The sequence below is a fragment of the Triticum aestivum genome, chromosome 2A, assembly GCF_018294505.1.
Source record: "Triticum aestivum cultivar Chinese Spring chromosome 2A, IWGSC CS RefSeq v2.1, whole genome shotgun sequence".
Classification (NCBI taxonomy): Eukaryota; Viridiplantae; Streptophyta; class Magnoliopsida; order Poales; family Poaceae; genus Triticum; species Triticum aestivum.
This window is the reverse complement of record NC_057797.1, coordinates 8,318,461-8,334,934: the sequence shown is the minus strand read 5'-3', so window position 1 is coordinate 8,334,934 and position 16,474 is coordinate 8,318,461. Positions and strand designations below refer to the sequence as shown.

Genomic DNA, 16,474 nt, shown 5'->3' with positions numbered 1-16,474 from the left:
ACCGTCTTCTGTTCATCCTGCTCTTTTATTCCAGATTCAGAAATAAGAGGTGCCACTTCTGACTTATTCACTTGCACCGTTTGCTGTTCATCCTGCTCTTTTATTCCAGATTCAGCAATAGGAGGTGCCACTTCTGGCTTATTCACTTGCACCGTTTGCTGTTCATCCTGCTCTTTTATTCCAGATTCAGCAATAGGAGGTGCCACTTCTGGCTTACTGACTTGATCACATTGCACCAGTTGCTGATCCTCTTGCTCTTCTATTTTTTCTCCTACATTACCCTTCAACTCTTTAGAAGAGCTCACTTTACTATGTTCAGTTTTCACTTTCTGTTCCTCCTGCTCCTCTGTTTTCTTGCTTCCACTACCCTTCAACTCTTGCGAAGGGTTCACTCTACTATGTTCAGTTTCCATTTTCTGTATTTCCTGCCCTTTTGTTTTCTCACTTCCACTACCCTTCATCTCTTGAGAAGGGTTCACTTTACTATGTTCAGTTTTCACTTTCCGTTCCTCCTGCTCCTTTGTTTTCTCGCTTCCACTACCCTTCAACTCCTGAGAAGGGTTCACTTTACTATGTTCCGTTTCCATTCTCTGTATCCCCTGCTCTTTTGTTATCTCACTTCGACTACCCTTCAACTCTTGAGAGCAACTCACTTTGCTATGTTCAGTTTCCACATTTCGCTGTTCCTCCTGCTGCTTTGTTTTGTCCTTGCCAATAACCTTCATCTCCAGAGACGAGTTCACTTTATTATGTTCAGTTTCCACCTTTCGCCGCACATAAACATTATGATAAACAGGGCTTGAAGGAGCATCAGTATGCAGCCGTTTTGTGCCCACAGCCTTTAAAGGTTCTTCAGCAGCACCTTTATCCTTTGGCGGCAGAGAAGTGCCTTGAGACATATTTATGATGTTTGTACCTTTGTTTAGCAGCTCACGCGATGCTGCTGTTTTCACCGAGAATGCTAATTGCTTGTCGCTAGATGGCATGACTCCTCCAATACTTCTCTACATTATACTTATCAGTTATCAATGTTGACGAAACCTGCAACACATGAAATGATTTCCATCAATAAGATGAACATGGACCACAAAAGATAATTGGGAGAAAAAACCAACTGTTCAAATAATGGCAGGAAAGAATAACACTTCAAGGTGACAGTTCAGTGATGTAGCGTTCATGGTTCAGAATTCAGACTTTTGTCTCTAGTTTGTTGCGGGTTCATAAAACTGAGGGCTCTTTGATTGGGGCTTTAATTTTTTTTTAAATGTGATAATGCTGGATGGCTACATAGAGCAACATTTTAATTATTGTTCAAAAGGAACATATACATTGCAACAGTATGCAGCAAATATTTAAGCATTAAAAAGTGATAGACTAACATAGCATCTAATACATCAATTGCATGGTTTAGTTTAACCAAATTCCAGACAAGGTCATTGTAGTAAAGAACGGGTGAAAGGCATTTACAAACCCGTTTCATTAAGAAACACAATAGGCACAAGAGAAACAGGGCAACAAGTGACCATGGTGTCAGCACGTGAAAAGGAGCAACACATAAGACATATACTAAACCCTGCTCCTCATGGAGGTTCAGCTCGTACAACCTGGGGTGGTAACCCTGTCTCCACAGCTCCACCTCTATTTTGATACCATCCCCTATATAGTTAGAATACCATGGCTCTCATCTTGGAACAACCTGCTGTTTCTCGCTAGACCCTGCTTCCGACATTGACCATACATGTAGCACCAGTGGTAGTCAAACTCCTGGCCTTTCTCTGGGATTCACTTGTGCCTTTCTATCAACCAGGTGACAGTCCACTAGGGAGTCGTCCGTGAATGCAATGCTACAAACGTGGCCCAGACCACTGTAGGACGAGCAGCCAGAGCTGCCAAGACCCATGGGCAGCTCATGAATAGATGCCCAGCTCACTCCAGCGCTTGTGAGAAAAGAGGACAGGTAAAATGGCTAGGGAGGCTGTGGTGCTCACACCTATCAGCTGCCCAGCAGCGATGCTCAAGCAAGCCAAAGTAAAAACCAGCCCTCTAGCAGAACCCTAGCTTTAGCAGATGCTACCCTGATTTTGCAATTTTCCTCAAGAGAGAACTATGGGGAAAGTTTACTGTTTAAGAAAAGAAATATAAAGAACTACTCCCTCTGCTCACAAATATAAGATGTTTTATCATTTTTCTGAATCATGTATCTAGACACTTTATAGCGTGTTTGTTCATTCATTTTAGTCCGTATGTAGTCCATATTGAAATATGCAAAACATCTTGTTTTTGTGAACAGAGGGAGTAGATATTCTTGTTGCAAACTAGCATAATTTGTATAAACCCTGACTTAATTCTCTACTGTTGAAAGAAGAAAAATATTGAGATGTTTGACCTGTGTAGTGAACTAAAAAAACAACAAACCATCATATAAGAGTAACTTTCAAATCAAAACCAGACTGAATAATCCATGGTTTAAAATGGAGACTAAACTGACAGGCAGTACTACCGTGACAATAAACATATAATATTGGTAACACAGAAAAGCTAGAACCACATCTAATAATATCCATCTGCAAAATTGCAACTATACGAACATGAAATCATGGGCAGGGGCCGATCTAGAGCTAAACCTACCCTGATGCACCACTTTTCCATGGCTTAAAAATTTCAAACAACAATGTACTGATTTACTGAATAATGGTGCATTTCATGGAATTGTGAAAGACAATGTATTGTACTAAAAAAATCAAATGAAAACCAAAATGATTGATATAATGGTGAAACAAAGGATAAAAATGATAACATTTCCAAAGTGATAAAAGAGAACGTGTTAGCTGAAAAGGCAATGCATGCATATCTCACTTGGATTAGCTTTTGAAACGACAGCTCATTCGTTATTCCACGTATAATGATGAAGTATCTCCATATTATGACGTTTCAGTAAGATGTCACATTAAAAATGAAACTTTGACGGTTAACTTTTTTTTATCATACTTTGTTACTTGTTAGTGCAAGTAGCTAGAAATCATGCTCACACAAAGAACTTTCAAATAGGGTATGGTAGTATGAAACCACCTTAGTGTCGTTAAACACATATGCTATTGGACTTGTTACTGGACAAACATCAATAAGATTTTGGAACCCGCAGGTGGCAGAAATCAACAGAGAGAGTACAATCAAATACTCCCTCTGTAAAAAGAAATATAAGACATTTCAGATCACTACTTTAGTGATCAATACAAGACGTTTCAGATCACTACTTTAGGGAGTAGGACATTACTGAATGAATGCACAATCATACTGCAATCACATTGTTTAGACAGTAATCAAAAGACAAAAGGAACGCAGATATATCCAGATAGAATCTAGTTCACATGTCCTGTTAGATAACTTCTATGTATAAACGTTTTTTGATTCAAACAGCATAGAAGATCAATCTCTTTAGCACAAGGAACTTGAGAAGATAGACTTCTGGTAAGTAAAAGCAAAGCCAGCAAGATCTAGCAAAGCAATCTCATCAAAACAAACAATGTATCAAATATTAGATCTAGTCAAAATGAACAACCATATTTGTATATCTAGTGCAGACTGCAGTAAACCATGAAAAAATAATCACAATGAGTTTATTCACAATAAATATTAAGTATTTTTGTCTCATTTTGATTATGTTGAAATGGCATCTTGTATGATTTTCAAGTATGAATCATAGCAACTTATAAGCCAGCATGAGAGAATAGTAACATCAGCAATTTTTACAATGATATCATGAAGATCTTTTCATGATATCCCAAACTAAGTGAAACAGAAACATAAATTCTTTATGCACAATTAATACATGTACTATGATCAAGTGGCGCTATAAGCAGAAAATCCCCATCTTTATTTTTCTTAATGACCTACGGCAACTGCTACTTGAAATAGCATCTGTCCACATGCACAAACAATTAAATCAGATAATCAAAGGGGAAACCACACTAACGCAGATTATTACCCTATAATGGTTGGATAATAAAATGGAGATAAGCGGGAAATCTCGTCTGTTTGAAACAAAACTTACAATATCTGATGCCATATCCCTTATGGCAGCTATCACCTAAATGGCATCTCGTTCACATTCACAAACAATTAAGGGAATCATAACTTCAGCAATTATTTACCATGAGCCAAGCTATCCTTTATATCTCCTAGTGACAGCAAAACTGCAAAGGACCAAATGCAGAACTAGTACTACAAAATTTAGGTCTTCAGTCTTCTCATGATCTTTTTCTTGGATTTATGGTAATTTCATGACACCCTTGAACTAAGCAAAACACAAAATAACTGTTGTCAAAACATAAGTTCTTTATGCACAATTAATTACAACATCTACTATGATCAAGTGGCGTTATAAGCAGCAGATCCCCATCTTTATGTTTCTTAATGACATATGGCAGCTGCCACCTAAAATAGCATACGTACACTTTCACAACCAATTAAGTCAGATAAACAAAGGGGGAGCTACACTGATGCAGATTATTACACTATAATGGCTGGATATTAAAATGGAGATAGGCCGGAAATACCACCTAAAACTAAACTTACCATATCTCATGCCGTATCTCGTGCACATTCAGAAACAAGTAAGTCGGACGATCAGAGGGCGGAAACACCAATTAAGCCACGACTGAATTGCTGAATGGACACTGGCATGGATCACAAGGTGCTTTAACAACCCCCTTCCTAGTTCGGAGGGGATTAAATCTGGAATTAACACAGCATGCCTCCCTCCACACATTTACTTACTTCCATATACTACCAGCATCAAGGATTTGGTTCTAGGCAACAATTGTAAAATATAATAAAGCCCAGCAGTAACATCAACACTGAACAAAACATAACCAAAAGCAGAGAATTGCTATCCATCCGATTGCATACTTTGCTATCCTTTATCACCTAGTGACAGCAAAAGCTGTAAAGCAGCAAATGTAGTACTAGTGCAACAAAATTTGAGGTCTTCAGTCTTCTCACGATATTTTTCTTGGATTTAAGGTAATTTCATGAGATCCTTGAACTAAGCAAAACACTAAATAACTTTTGTCAAAACACAAGTTCTTTATGCACAATTAACTACATCTACTATGATCAAGTGGCGTAATAAGCAGCAGATCCCCATCTTTATTTTTCTTAATGACATACGGCAGATGCTTCCCAAAATAGCATACGTACACATTCACAATCAATCAAGTCAGACAAGCAAAGGGGAATCACACTGATGCAGATTGTTACACTATAATGGTTGGATATTAAAATGGAGATAGGCGGGAAATACTGCCTAAAACTAAATTTATACCATATCTCATCCCACATCCCTTATGGCAGCTACCACCTAAAATGGCATCTCATTGAAAATTGAGGGCGGATTAAGGGCATCTTGTTGACAATTAAGGGCATCTCATCCCACATCCACACAGATGCAGATTATTACACTATACATTCACATTCAGAAACAATTAAGTCGGATGATCAGAGGGCGGAAACACCAGCAATTAAGTCACGACTGAATTGCCAAATGGACACTGGCATGGATCACACGGTGCTTTAACAAACCCCTTCCGAGTTCACAGGGGATTAAATCTGGAAGTAACACAGCATGCCTGCCTCCCCACATTTACTCACTTCCACATAGTACTTATCACCATCAAGGATTTGATTCTAGGCAACAATAGTAAATAAAATACAATGAAGCCCGGCAGTAATGTCAACTGGCACTTGGAGTAACCCCAGTGTGTGCGCGCACTGAACAAAACCTAACCAAGAGCAGAGCAATTGCTATCCATCCGATTGCACACTTTGGCATCCAACGGAAGCAGAGGAAATGGACGGTGCTAGCCCGTCGGCACGCCGGAGGGGGCAGGGCTCCCCGGGGATCACCCGTTCGTGCTACCCAACGCGGAGATTCCGCCGCTTCCCCTCAAAACGGGCGCACGCAATTTCCAGCGGAACCGCGGCAAAACCGATCGGCGGGAAACCGAATGCGGTGGCGGGGGGAAGGCGGGACGTGGGCGCGGGGGCGCGGGAGGAGGACTCACCCGAGATCGGCGGTGCCGGTGCCGGTTGCGCCGCTGGGAAGAGCCGTTGCCCGGGCGCGTACTGGATGGAGACGCGGGGGTGTGATGGTGGGTGGCCGGAGGGAAGCCGTGGGGGGTTGCCTGCGGCGAGGTTGCGGCGGAGGAGGCCCGGCGAGCGGGCTGATCGGCGGGGAGAGGGATGGAGGATTCGAGGAGGAGATTGGCGTCGGGTAAAGAGGGAGGCAGAGAAGCAGATGCGGTGGTGATGTTGATCCGCGGGCAGGGAATCCAACGGAAAACTGTGGGGCGGTGCTGGCCGTACGATCGGGCTGATCCGTGGATCGACGGTGGAGGGGGCTTCAGCGGGTTGTTCTATGGGAGGGGGAATGTGGCGTGGAAGGAGGGGGGCGATTTGATGGCATGCCTTGTTTGGAATTGCGGTTACACTTGTTGACTATGCTCATTTAGTGAGTATATATTTATATATTTATTGCTTGGATTGCGGTTACACTAATTAACGCGCGAGCGGATAGGTACACGTTTTCGCCCTCGGGAGTAGACGTCGCGTTTCAACATTGTTTATGGACCCTCATAACCAGGGAATGTTAGCTCGGAGATGCCAATTACCAACGATTTTGATGGCAATTTGTGCTGGCCGAGCATGGCAGATTTAGTCGGCGATGATGGCAACTTTGGTCCAGTTCTGTTTTTTCGCCTATAAACTGCCGTGCGTGCAGACTAAAACTAATTGTCATCCTTATCCTTATGATGATATAGATTGCCATGAAAGGACATTCACAATCGCCATTCCTCCCAACGAACGTTACCTGAATAGCATTATCGTTGCTTATTACCTGCCAAAGCGGTGGCGAGCAGCGACACCCACGTCGTCGAGTAGGAGGGCGAGGAAAGAAAGGCGGCGTTGTGCTCGGCCGCGACAACGACGGCCCGCGGCCCGCGGCTACCCGATGTCGGACAGCGGTGATGTGCACCGGCGACGGCGACGCCAAGACCAGCGTCGTCGAACGGGGAAGAGGAGGGGGGACCACGGGGCGGGGAGAGAAGGGGGCGAAGGGGTCAAACGCGTTGACAGATGTAGCGGGCGAGACGGTCGTCGTTGGTGGGCTATTGTGTGCGTGTACACATTCGATACGACGACGCGTACGATACGATACAGGCAGCAGCCCCCCCGCCCCCTCTTCCTTCCCGTCGGTTTCTTCTCTCCTCGCGCTGCCGGTACAGAGGAGGGGAGGAGAGGAGGGGCGGGGGCTCGCCGTTCGCCGCTCGCCCAATCCCGCCGCCCGCCGCGGCCCGGAGCGATCCACCGCCCGCCCACCTCCTCCGCCCCGCCGACCGACCCCGCCGACGGGCCGCGGCCGGGGTGACCGAAATCGGGGCCCTGCTCCCCCTCCCTCGCGGGTCCAGTTCACACCGTTTCTTCCCCGGGCGCGGCACCCGGCGGAGGGCGGAGGCCTCCCTCCCTGCCCCGATCTGTATCCACCCGTCTCCCCCCGCATAGCACCCGGCGCCGCTCGACGCCGGCTGCCCCCTCCCCAGCGGATCGCTGCGTCGGCCGCCAGCGCCGGCTCCTCCTCCCGTCCACGCCCGCGGGCCCCGTCGCGGGAGGTCGATCTCGGTCGGTACCTTTCGTTTTCCTTCTGCTCGCGAAGTTTAACTGTCGGACCGCTCTATCTGCCTGCCTGCCTGCGTTCAGTACCTGTTCTTTACCTCTTCTGTTATTGCATTTATCTGTTTTTGCTAGCTGTGTCCTTGTGCTGTGGAGACAACCAGAACTGGCAATCCGGGTAGCGGTCAGTAGCTTCTGCAGCGTGTGATCCAAGTGCAGAAGAACCCTCCCTGTAATCTGTAAACATGCAGGGATGCGCTAATATGTGGAAACGCCCTAGTTTCCTCCAATGCAGAAAGGGGAACATTTCCATACTCGCGCGGTTGTAGTTTTCTGTTACTTGTTAACCGTTAGCGGTTGGTCATCGTGCTCCTAGTCTATCTGGTAAGCAGCGGTCTCTTAGCGTTCTATGTGAAGCTCTGCTGCTCGGCGATCAGTAGCCAGGGTGGAAAACAGGGGTGCAGGTGATCTAGGGACATGCTGGGATTTTCATGTGGGGAAGATGAAAGTCGCAGAGAAGGGACAGAAATCGCTTAGATGGGAAACCGCTGAATCCTGATTAAGCATTTTTCTACCTTCCTTTAGTTCTGCATTGCACATGTTTTATTGCATCTTGTATAATAGTAGCACATCCGTAAGTCCTACTCTTCGAGGTATCATATAACATAGTACAATCTACCTTCCTAAGCTTTAAGTTCTCAAAGGATGCTGCTAGTGATAGAAAATTTCAGCCTTAAGAGTACCTGTTGACAAGTTGGATTGGCTCTGTGGGGATCCTTGCTTGATCTCTATCCGTCGTGCTAGCTATTTCTGCGACCTGGATGGTTATTTATTGGTTAGCTGCGTGAGGGCATTTAAACGGTTGTACATTTCTTACACGAAAAGCGATCTACTAAGCTGACGAGGCTTGATGATTGTATGCCATCCTTGAGCATCTAGTATGTCTTCCAAAATGTGTAGCTACCATTTCTGTGTGCCCTAACATAATTGGTTGATTGCAGATAACGGTGTTCCTTCATTGCCATTTGGGAAAATATGGGTTGGTTGACCAAGTTTTTTAGAGGTTCAACCCACAACATCTCGGAAGGGCGAGAGCAAAGCAAGCCTGCAGAAGAGACAAGATGGAATGAACCCTCCACTTCCACTGTTGTGATTGTAAGTACTCCAGTGTGATACACTACGCTCTCAGCAAAAAGGGTTCAACGGTGTTCCAATGTACGATGCAGTACCCTTGCCATTTTATTTATCTGAACGGGGAAAGGAGACACACATGAATTGAGCTTTACGGAAGCTCCAATGGCACCCATGTGTATAGTAAAAGGATATTTCGCTTTGCTGGGCACTCTGTTTATAAGTTATATGCCACTGTGGAAAATGTATAATTACCGTTTCCCAAATATGCTACATCTATATTTTATATGAAGTCTTGACCACTCACTTTTTATAGCGGCCGTTGTGTCTATGGAAAAAGTTCCGAAATTACAGATAATCTCCCACAAAACTGCAATTATCGTATTAACAATAAGACTTACAGCACTTCCATCACAGCTTAATAAGTGTTAAACCTTGTTACTGATGCAAGGAGCACGTATCAACGGAGATATGAATCTATCCTTGATCAACAGCAATAGATGCCTCACCTTTAATCGCGTGCTAGCTTGTGCAACTTAGATTCCAGCACTATGCCTTTGACGGAACTGGTGATTGCAAGTGGTGGTGTATTCAGGAGCGCCACACAAGTGCTGTTCGACTTGCTGGCAGTGCCATTCATGGCTGCTGGTCTCGACAAACCAGATATCCCTGAGATGTGGTGTGCAATAGAGGCAGTGGACCCCATCAGGCCCACTCGTTACGTGCTGCCCACGATAACACTTCTTGCACACCTCTGATGCTCACCATCTGCCGGATTTAGTGTTTTAAGGGGTCTGCAGGTTATATATGTAGTTCCAGTACTTTGGAGGTGCATAGATGCAATTGCTCCTTGTTGTAGAACACATCATTACCATCAAAGGAAGGCCACCTTATTTGTCGTTTATCTGTCTCACTAAATGATACTCCCTCCGTCCGGAATTAATTGTTGCTGAATTAATATGTAGTTCTAGATACACTCATTTCAGCGACAGTTTATTCTGGACGGAGGTAGTATTAATTATTTTCCATCTGCCATTGGTAAACGTATTTTGACTGAGATGCATACATAAATATATGAACCAGCCAATTTCTTTACTGTTTTTAAGGGGTCTGCAGGTTTATTCATGTAGTTCTAGTACTTTGGAGGTGCATAGATGCAATTGCCCCTTGTTGTAAAACACATCATTAGCATCAAAGGAAGGCCACCTTATTTGTCGTTATCTGTCTCACTAAATGATACACTCTCTGTAAAGGAATATGTGACGTTTTAAATCACTACTTTAGTGATCTAAAACGTCTTATATTACTATACAGAGGTAGTATTAATTATTTTCCATCTGCCGTTGGTAATTGTACTTTGACTGAGATGTATCCATAAATATATGAACCAGCTAATTTCTGAGTGACTATTCCTCTAAATTATCGTTTGAGCGCTAATTAATTTGGAATATACCAAGCTTATATACTGTTATGTTGGTATTTAAAATTTAATGTGAAAAGGAAATAAAAACCATTTCTTTGACTATGTAGCTGATCCAGTTCCTGTACTTGATGTAGGATCCCCTTTTGGAATTTGATAATGAGGATATTGACCGTGCTATAGCACTTTCTCTATTAGAAGAGGAACACAGAAAACCAAAGGAAACAGGTTAGTATTGTATTTATTACACGTGCTGCTGAAATGCTCATTGCCCAGAAGCATGCTTTTTCATTGGTGTTTGTCCTCTTATATTTTTCTTATGCCTTGATTTCTGCTGAGGTTCTACTACTACTAGTACTACTACTGCAAAAGTTTTTTGGGCTAGTTTATTGTAGATTATTGTTGGCATTTGTTGTTTCAGAGCTTGGTTGATCTTTACCAATTTGCATGTTTGAATAAGAACGCAGTCAGACTTACCTAGTTTTTAATGGACAAACTTTCTTATAGATGTCCTTGGACTGGATGTAAGTAAAATCGAACAGAGCATAAATAATTTCATATTGTAATAAGGCACGTGGCTAATGTTTTTTCTTCTGGCAACTACTTGATTGTTATAAGTAGTTTATTTCTCATATAATTTGGAGAAAATTGTGGTGCAAATTCTATTGCTCTAGATGTAGCAATCAAAATTCCTGGGATAAACATTTGCATATATTCGTTACTGTTGTTTTGGGCTGTGAGTTAGATCACTGAGACATGACACCATAGTCAGAAATAAAAATGATGTGTTGTTTGGATGTTCCTATCAAGCTATTCAAGCTCACTGTAGTCTCCAGTCTTCCATTGCCTTATGACCGTACATTTGAAATGATATTTAGTTTGTAATACTTTCTTTTTTATTTGTTTTTTCCTTTTAGGAAAGGATCTGCATTTAGATGAGGATGAACAACTGGCAAGAGCTATTCAGGAAAGTTTAAATGTTGAATCACCCCCTCGTGCTCATGAAAATACCTCACCCCCTCGTGCTCGTGAAAATAGCGCACACCCTCGTGCTCGGGAAAATGGCAGCGCCATCGGTGGCAATTCATATCAACAGTTACCATTTATGTTTTCGTCTGGATTCAGGTTTGTATTAGTGTATTTAGCATGCTAAGATTTTATTTGTATGTTCTGTTTTGAGTTAATTGACGTGAAGTGCCACACATTTGAACTGCTATGAGAATTAACCAGAAAGAAAGTATTATAAGTAAAATCCAGATCCATAGAAGCTGTCTGCTAGACGTACTATCATGTGAACATGTCATGTTGACGTTGGTAATTCATTCCCTGAATATCGTGTTTTGTTTAAGAGTTTCACATGATCATCTTAGTGATAATGTGTATTGGGTGAGAACTTATAATTTGAGTTTGCATATCCACTAGGAAAGTAAAAGGCCACCCCCCAACCCCCAACAATGTTTTCTGAAAAAAGAAGTGCAGCTGGGCAGTTTTTATCTGAATTTTGAAATTTATGCGTTTAACATGTGCAATTTTTCGGTCCTTCGTACATGGATTCAAATGTCCTTTAGAAAAAAATCAAACTGTGGTTTGAAATGTGGAGCTCCAGGATAGACATGAAAGAAAAAACTCGTCAGACTTGATTTGCCACTGTCTTATTCGATAAACCATTTCATGTGTATTGAAGCGCGGAAAGACACCATAGGGTGCGATACTGTGAATTACACCTTCACATGAAGTGCCCTGGGTGAAATCTGCCGATGCTGTCAAAAGAAAAGAACAAGATACCTGGTAAACAAAACAAGAGTGTATAATTAGTTTCTTAAAGCATGCCAGGAGAGTGTTGTGTTGGTCCAGAGCACTGTGATTGCAAGCAATTATAGGAGTTATCGGTAATCTGTGGCTATATTTGATGTTATATGCACTTATTTTCTCAGGACATGTGCTGGATGTCACAATGAGATTGGCCATGGACGTTTTCTTAGTTGCATGGGAGCTGTTTGGCATCCAGAGTGCTTTTGCTGCCATGCTTGTAATCAGCCAATATATGACTATGAGGTAGCTCTTTGTTGTTTTGTGTACTAATTAAGCAGTTTGCATTTGTATACTGACTTTACCAACAAAAACATGCAGTTCTCCATGTCGGGAAACCATCCATACCATAAAACTTGTTACAAGGAGCGCTTTCATCCAAAATGTGATGTCTGCAAGCAATTTGTAAGAATCACTTCATTATCTTTTCTTATCTGTTTGCATAAGATGATTCTCTTTGTTCTGCATTTTATATGGCAACCTTCGCATAGAAAATAATAATCTAATATTAATTTCCTTCAAAAAATAATGTGTTTATTGAATGAATTGATTTCTTTTTTATATGGTTGCATTTGCTATTCTGTAAGCCTGGAAGCATGTAGACAGTGACAAACTATATCCCGTGAAAGTTTTTTGTTTAGTGGCTTTGATTTTGATTTTGTTTTTTATGCACCATCTTGTGATCCCTTCTTGTTCAGATTCCTACAAATATGAACGGCCTTATCGAATATAGGGCACATCCTTTTTGGTTACAAAAGTACTGTCCATCACATGAGGTGGATGGTACTCCAAGATGCTGTAGTTGTGAAAGAATGGAGGTATGTTCAGCTATCTTGTTTGCTTCTAGAGTTTTGATCTTGAGCATACTTGGTTACATAAGTTGCTGTCTCCAAACCTTGGCTCACTTCATTCCAATATGGTTCATTTACTTGTCAGCCAAGGGAATCAAGATATGTATTGCTTGATGATGGTCGTAAACTCTGCCTGGAGTGCCTTGACTCTGCAGTGATGGATACAAATGAGTGCCAGCCTCTTTATCTCGAAATACAGGAGTTTTATGAAGGTCTCAATATGAAAGTGGAACAACAGGTTCCTCTGCTTCTTGTAGAAAGACAGGCTTTAAATGAAGCAATGGAAGGAGAGAAAACTGTATGTCTGTTGAACCAAACTACCATTAATTCTTCAGTTTCCTCTATCCTATTAGTTGTAATTATATTGTTTGTGTGGAAACCAGGGACACCACCACCTTCCTGAAACCAGAGGTTTGTGCTTATCGGAAGAGCAGACTGTCAGCACGGTGAGAACTGTTCCAACCACAAGATAACTTGTTCTTTCATCATTTGACTGCTAGGTGCTGACTATGTAATAATGTAATTTTCAGATATTGAGGAGACCAAGAATGACAGGAAACAAAATTATGGAAATGATAACAGAGCCGTATAGGTTGACACGGCGATGTGAAGTGACTGCAATTCTCATTCTATATGGTCTCCCAAGGTGAAGCATTAATTTTCTGCTTCATAATGTCAGAATTGTCTCTGTAAAGAAATAACAATGTCACAATCAACAGCTTCCAGTTGAAAAGCAATAGAAACAGTTACTGATATAGGTCTGTTTCAACTGATTTAGTATAATGTTCCTTTCGTGTTGTCAAAGAAGATATGAATTACATGGGTAATTTAAAGATATTCTGGGCTACGGATTTACTCAAGGGAGCTAATGAGCGAAAACATTATGTTGTGCTTCATCAATGGATCTTGTCCTGTTACTTAAAGAATCACTGTCTCATGATCTGCATCTTTTGTTGTTCAAACCTGATGAACTCTGAATGTGTTTCTATGACTTTGCGAGTCTCTAATAAGTTCTTGTTCTTGCAGATTGTTGACAGGTTCAATTTTAGCTCATGAGATGATGCATGCATGGTTGCGACTTAAAGGTTGTCTTTCATTCTTGTGGTATTTAGATATTGTGTTGGTAATAAGATATCACACTGACTCGTAGTGCCTGAAAGCCGGAGAGTAAGAATTAACTTACTAAATACCACGTCTTCGCTCTCATTAAACAATTTTTTAAGATAATCAACAGGTGGAGAGTGAGTCCCCGCCTGAATCACAAACAGTTTAGTAACAGCCATTGAAGTGGTATTAAATTGTACTGTTATGAGTCAATGGAGACCTGGTCTTTAATATTATGCACTTTATCGCTAATTATGCTCTACTGGGTGTTACATGAGTTTTATTTAAGCATGTAAAAGTAGATTTTGTAATGAATCTGCTAGTGCTTTGCTCACAGTAAAGACTAAAGGTCGTCATGTTTCAAGATTTTTACCAGAAGTTGCGATTCTCTTTTTGCTTAGAAAGCTTGTACAAGCCTGGTGAGGGATGATGAAGAGTTTTCCTGCCAGGGCCAGAATCTTACATTCTGCTGAGGCAACTGAACTTAGAACCAAGAATGAGCAACTGAACTTACTGAACTACTCACTTAGATCTTCTGGGCTTGAAGTAGTGTTATCTTGCTATGAGACTTTGAACCAATTGCTGGTAATCCCAATTCAAGAAGTCAATAATCACAAGTATATTGGCAATGACAAGACAATCAACACTAATTTATCTACTAAGAAAAGTTTGCATCAGCTTATTATACCATTTATAAGTATCTACTGTCTAATGGAATAATGAAGATGGACATTCCAGGCTAATGAGTATGTGCATTTCACAGGATACCGCACGCTCACTCCAGATATAGAAGAGGGCATATGCCAAGTCCTCGCCCACCTGTGGATCGAGTCAGAGATCATGGCAGGATCAGGCAGCAATGCCGCATCGACATCCTCGTCCTCTTCGTCATCCACATCCTCTAAGAAGGGCGGGAGGTCTCAGTTCGAGCGGAAGCTCGGTGACTTCTTCAAGCACCAGATCGAGTCGGACACCTCCGTTGCCTACGGGGATGGTTTCAGGGCTGGGAACCGGGTTGTTCAGCAGTATGGCCTGAAGCGCACCCTCGAGCACATCCGGCTGACAGGGACATTGCCATTCTGAGAGTGTCAGAGATGCACCTTTCTGCGGAAGTTATATACCGATTTGTCATCGAGAGTCCATTTACAGGAAAAAAAAGGGAAATGAATTTTGAAATGCACAAATTGTACAAACGTTCGGTTGATATTTTTTCTTGGAAGGGCTGAGCACAGTATATTATTAGAGATGCATTGAGGTGGCTTGCCCTGACCAATCTGTTGAATTGAGGTGGATCAAAAATGGAAATGGAAACAGTGGTATTTCTTATGTGACCATAAAGTTAATAAGGAAAAGTACACTCCATATATATATGCCGTGGCCTCGTGGATGATACTGCGTGCTAAGATTGCAGAATATACATCTATCTTGTAATGTTAACAAGATGGAAAAAAAGATAAGGCTATCTTGGGTAACTATTTGTCCCCTCCACAGCCTACCCAATAGATAAAGTGTTAAGCGTCCCTGGTCACCTGCCAATGTCCTATTCTGTAACTTGATACTACTATGTATGTGCAGAAGCTGCCGCAATAATGCTCAAACACATGGCCATCGTCACGATTCTGCAATCTTAGCAACACTGGAACAGGAATTCGTCGCCACGGCTCGCTGTTTCATTCAGGGATATGCGCCTCAGATATGGCCAAGATCGTCATTGCAAACTACTAGTAGTTGATTGACGAGTCAATTACACCGGTGGTGTCAGAACTTGGCGCAAACGGTCACTTTGATGCTAGAACTTGCGGCATACATTGAACTGGTGCAATAACTTGGCTCAAGCCTGCAAATACGGTGCAAATGTTGATTGTGTACGCCCGGACCGCTGACTAGGCATGCCAGCTTGGCGTGGGGCCTGTTGTCAGTGACTCGACAGCTGAGAGGGGGCGTGTGGCCACTTTTTGCGAAAACAACCTTGATTTTTTTAGCAAAAAAAACCCTGTCGTTATTGGTGAGGTGGCATCTCAATTTTTCTGAAAAAAATAAAACATAATGAGAGCTCCGCCTCGAACCATCGACCAATAAATAGTAAATAGTCTATAATAACAAATTCACCCGTAACACATTCATGTCTTAGAAGGATAACTACGCATAATGTAGTTGAACGAAGGCACTCTCTTTTTTATTTTTAGTAAATAACGAAGGCGTTCTAGGAGCTGAAATAACCTGCTGTCAGTGCGGCCATTTGCATCTGCTCGTATCTTTTAGAAAATTGTAAAAGGTATGTAAATTCTAATCTCCGTAATAAAAGTAAAGTTCAAATATTTGTGACATATAAATAGTATATACATACATACAAACTAACTAACTTATTTTTTTTAAATCAGGCATTATTTTCCGAAATATTAATATATATGAAATAATATTTACGAATTATGAAAATGTTCATATAATTCAAAACAATACAATATAAATACACGTAATTTAAAAATAAAAT

The 16,474-nt window shown here is 41.9% G+C and overlaps 2 protein-coding genes across 3 annotated transcripts in view; one reads left to right on the top strand and one right to left on the bottom strand.

Moving 5' to 3' along the window:
* LOC123186965 (golgin subfamily A member 6-like protein 22) overlaps positions 1-6,323 on the bottom strand; it is a gene marked incomplete in the record, with an annotated part of 8,528 nt that extends 2,205 nt beyond the window's left edge. The window contains 2 exon segments of the mRNA XM_044598696.1: positions 1-1,041; positions 6,063-6,323. Of these exon segments, the coding sequence (XP_044454631.1) occupies positions 1-986 (986 nt within the window).
* Positions 6,324-7,221: 898 nt separating this feature from the next.
* LOC123186964 (protein DA1-related 1) lies at positions 7,222-15,351 on the top strand. 2 transcript variants are annotated; one of them, XM_044598694.1, is made up of 12 exons: positions 7,222-7,677; positions 8,670-8,823; positions 10,357-10,447; positions 11,137-11,344; positions 12,154-12,274; positions 12,350-12,433; positions 12,727-12,846; positions 12,965-13,177; positions 13,263-13,325; positions 13,410-13,525; positions 13,906-13,964; positions 14,747-15,351. In XM_044598694.1, the coding sequence occupies exons 2-12, from the start codon at positions 8,704-8,706 to the stop codon at positions 15,064-15,066; spliced, it is 1,515 nt and encodes a 504-aa protein (XP_044454629.1). In that variant the 5' UTR covers positions 7,222-7,677; positions 8,670-8,703; the 3' UTR covers positions 15,067-15,351. The 2 variants fall into 2 exon arrangements, with proteins under 2 accessions (XP_044454629.1, XP_044454630.1); XM_044598695.1 differs by lacking the exon at positions 7,222-7,677 and having other exon boundaries at positions 8,407-8,823.
* The last annotated feature ends 1,123 nt before the right edge of the window (positions 15,352-16,474 follow it).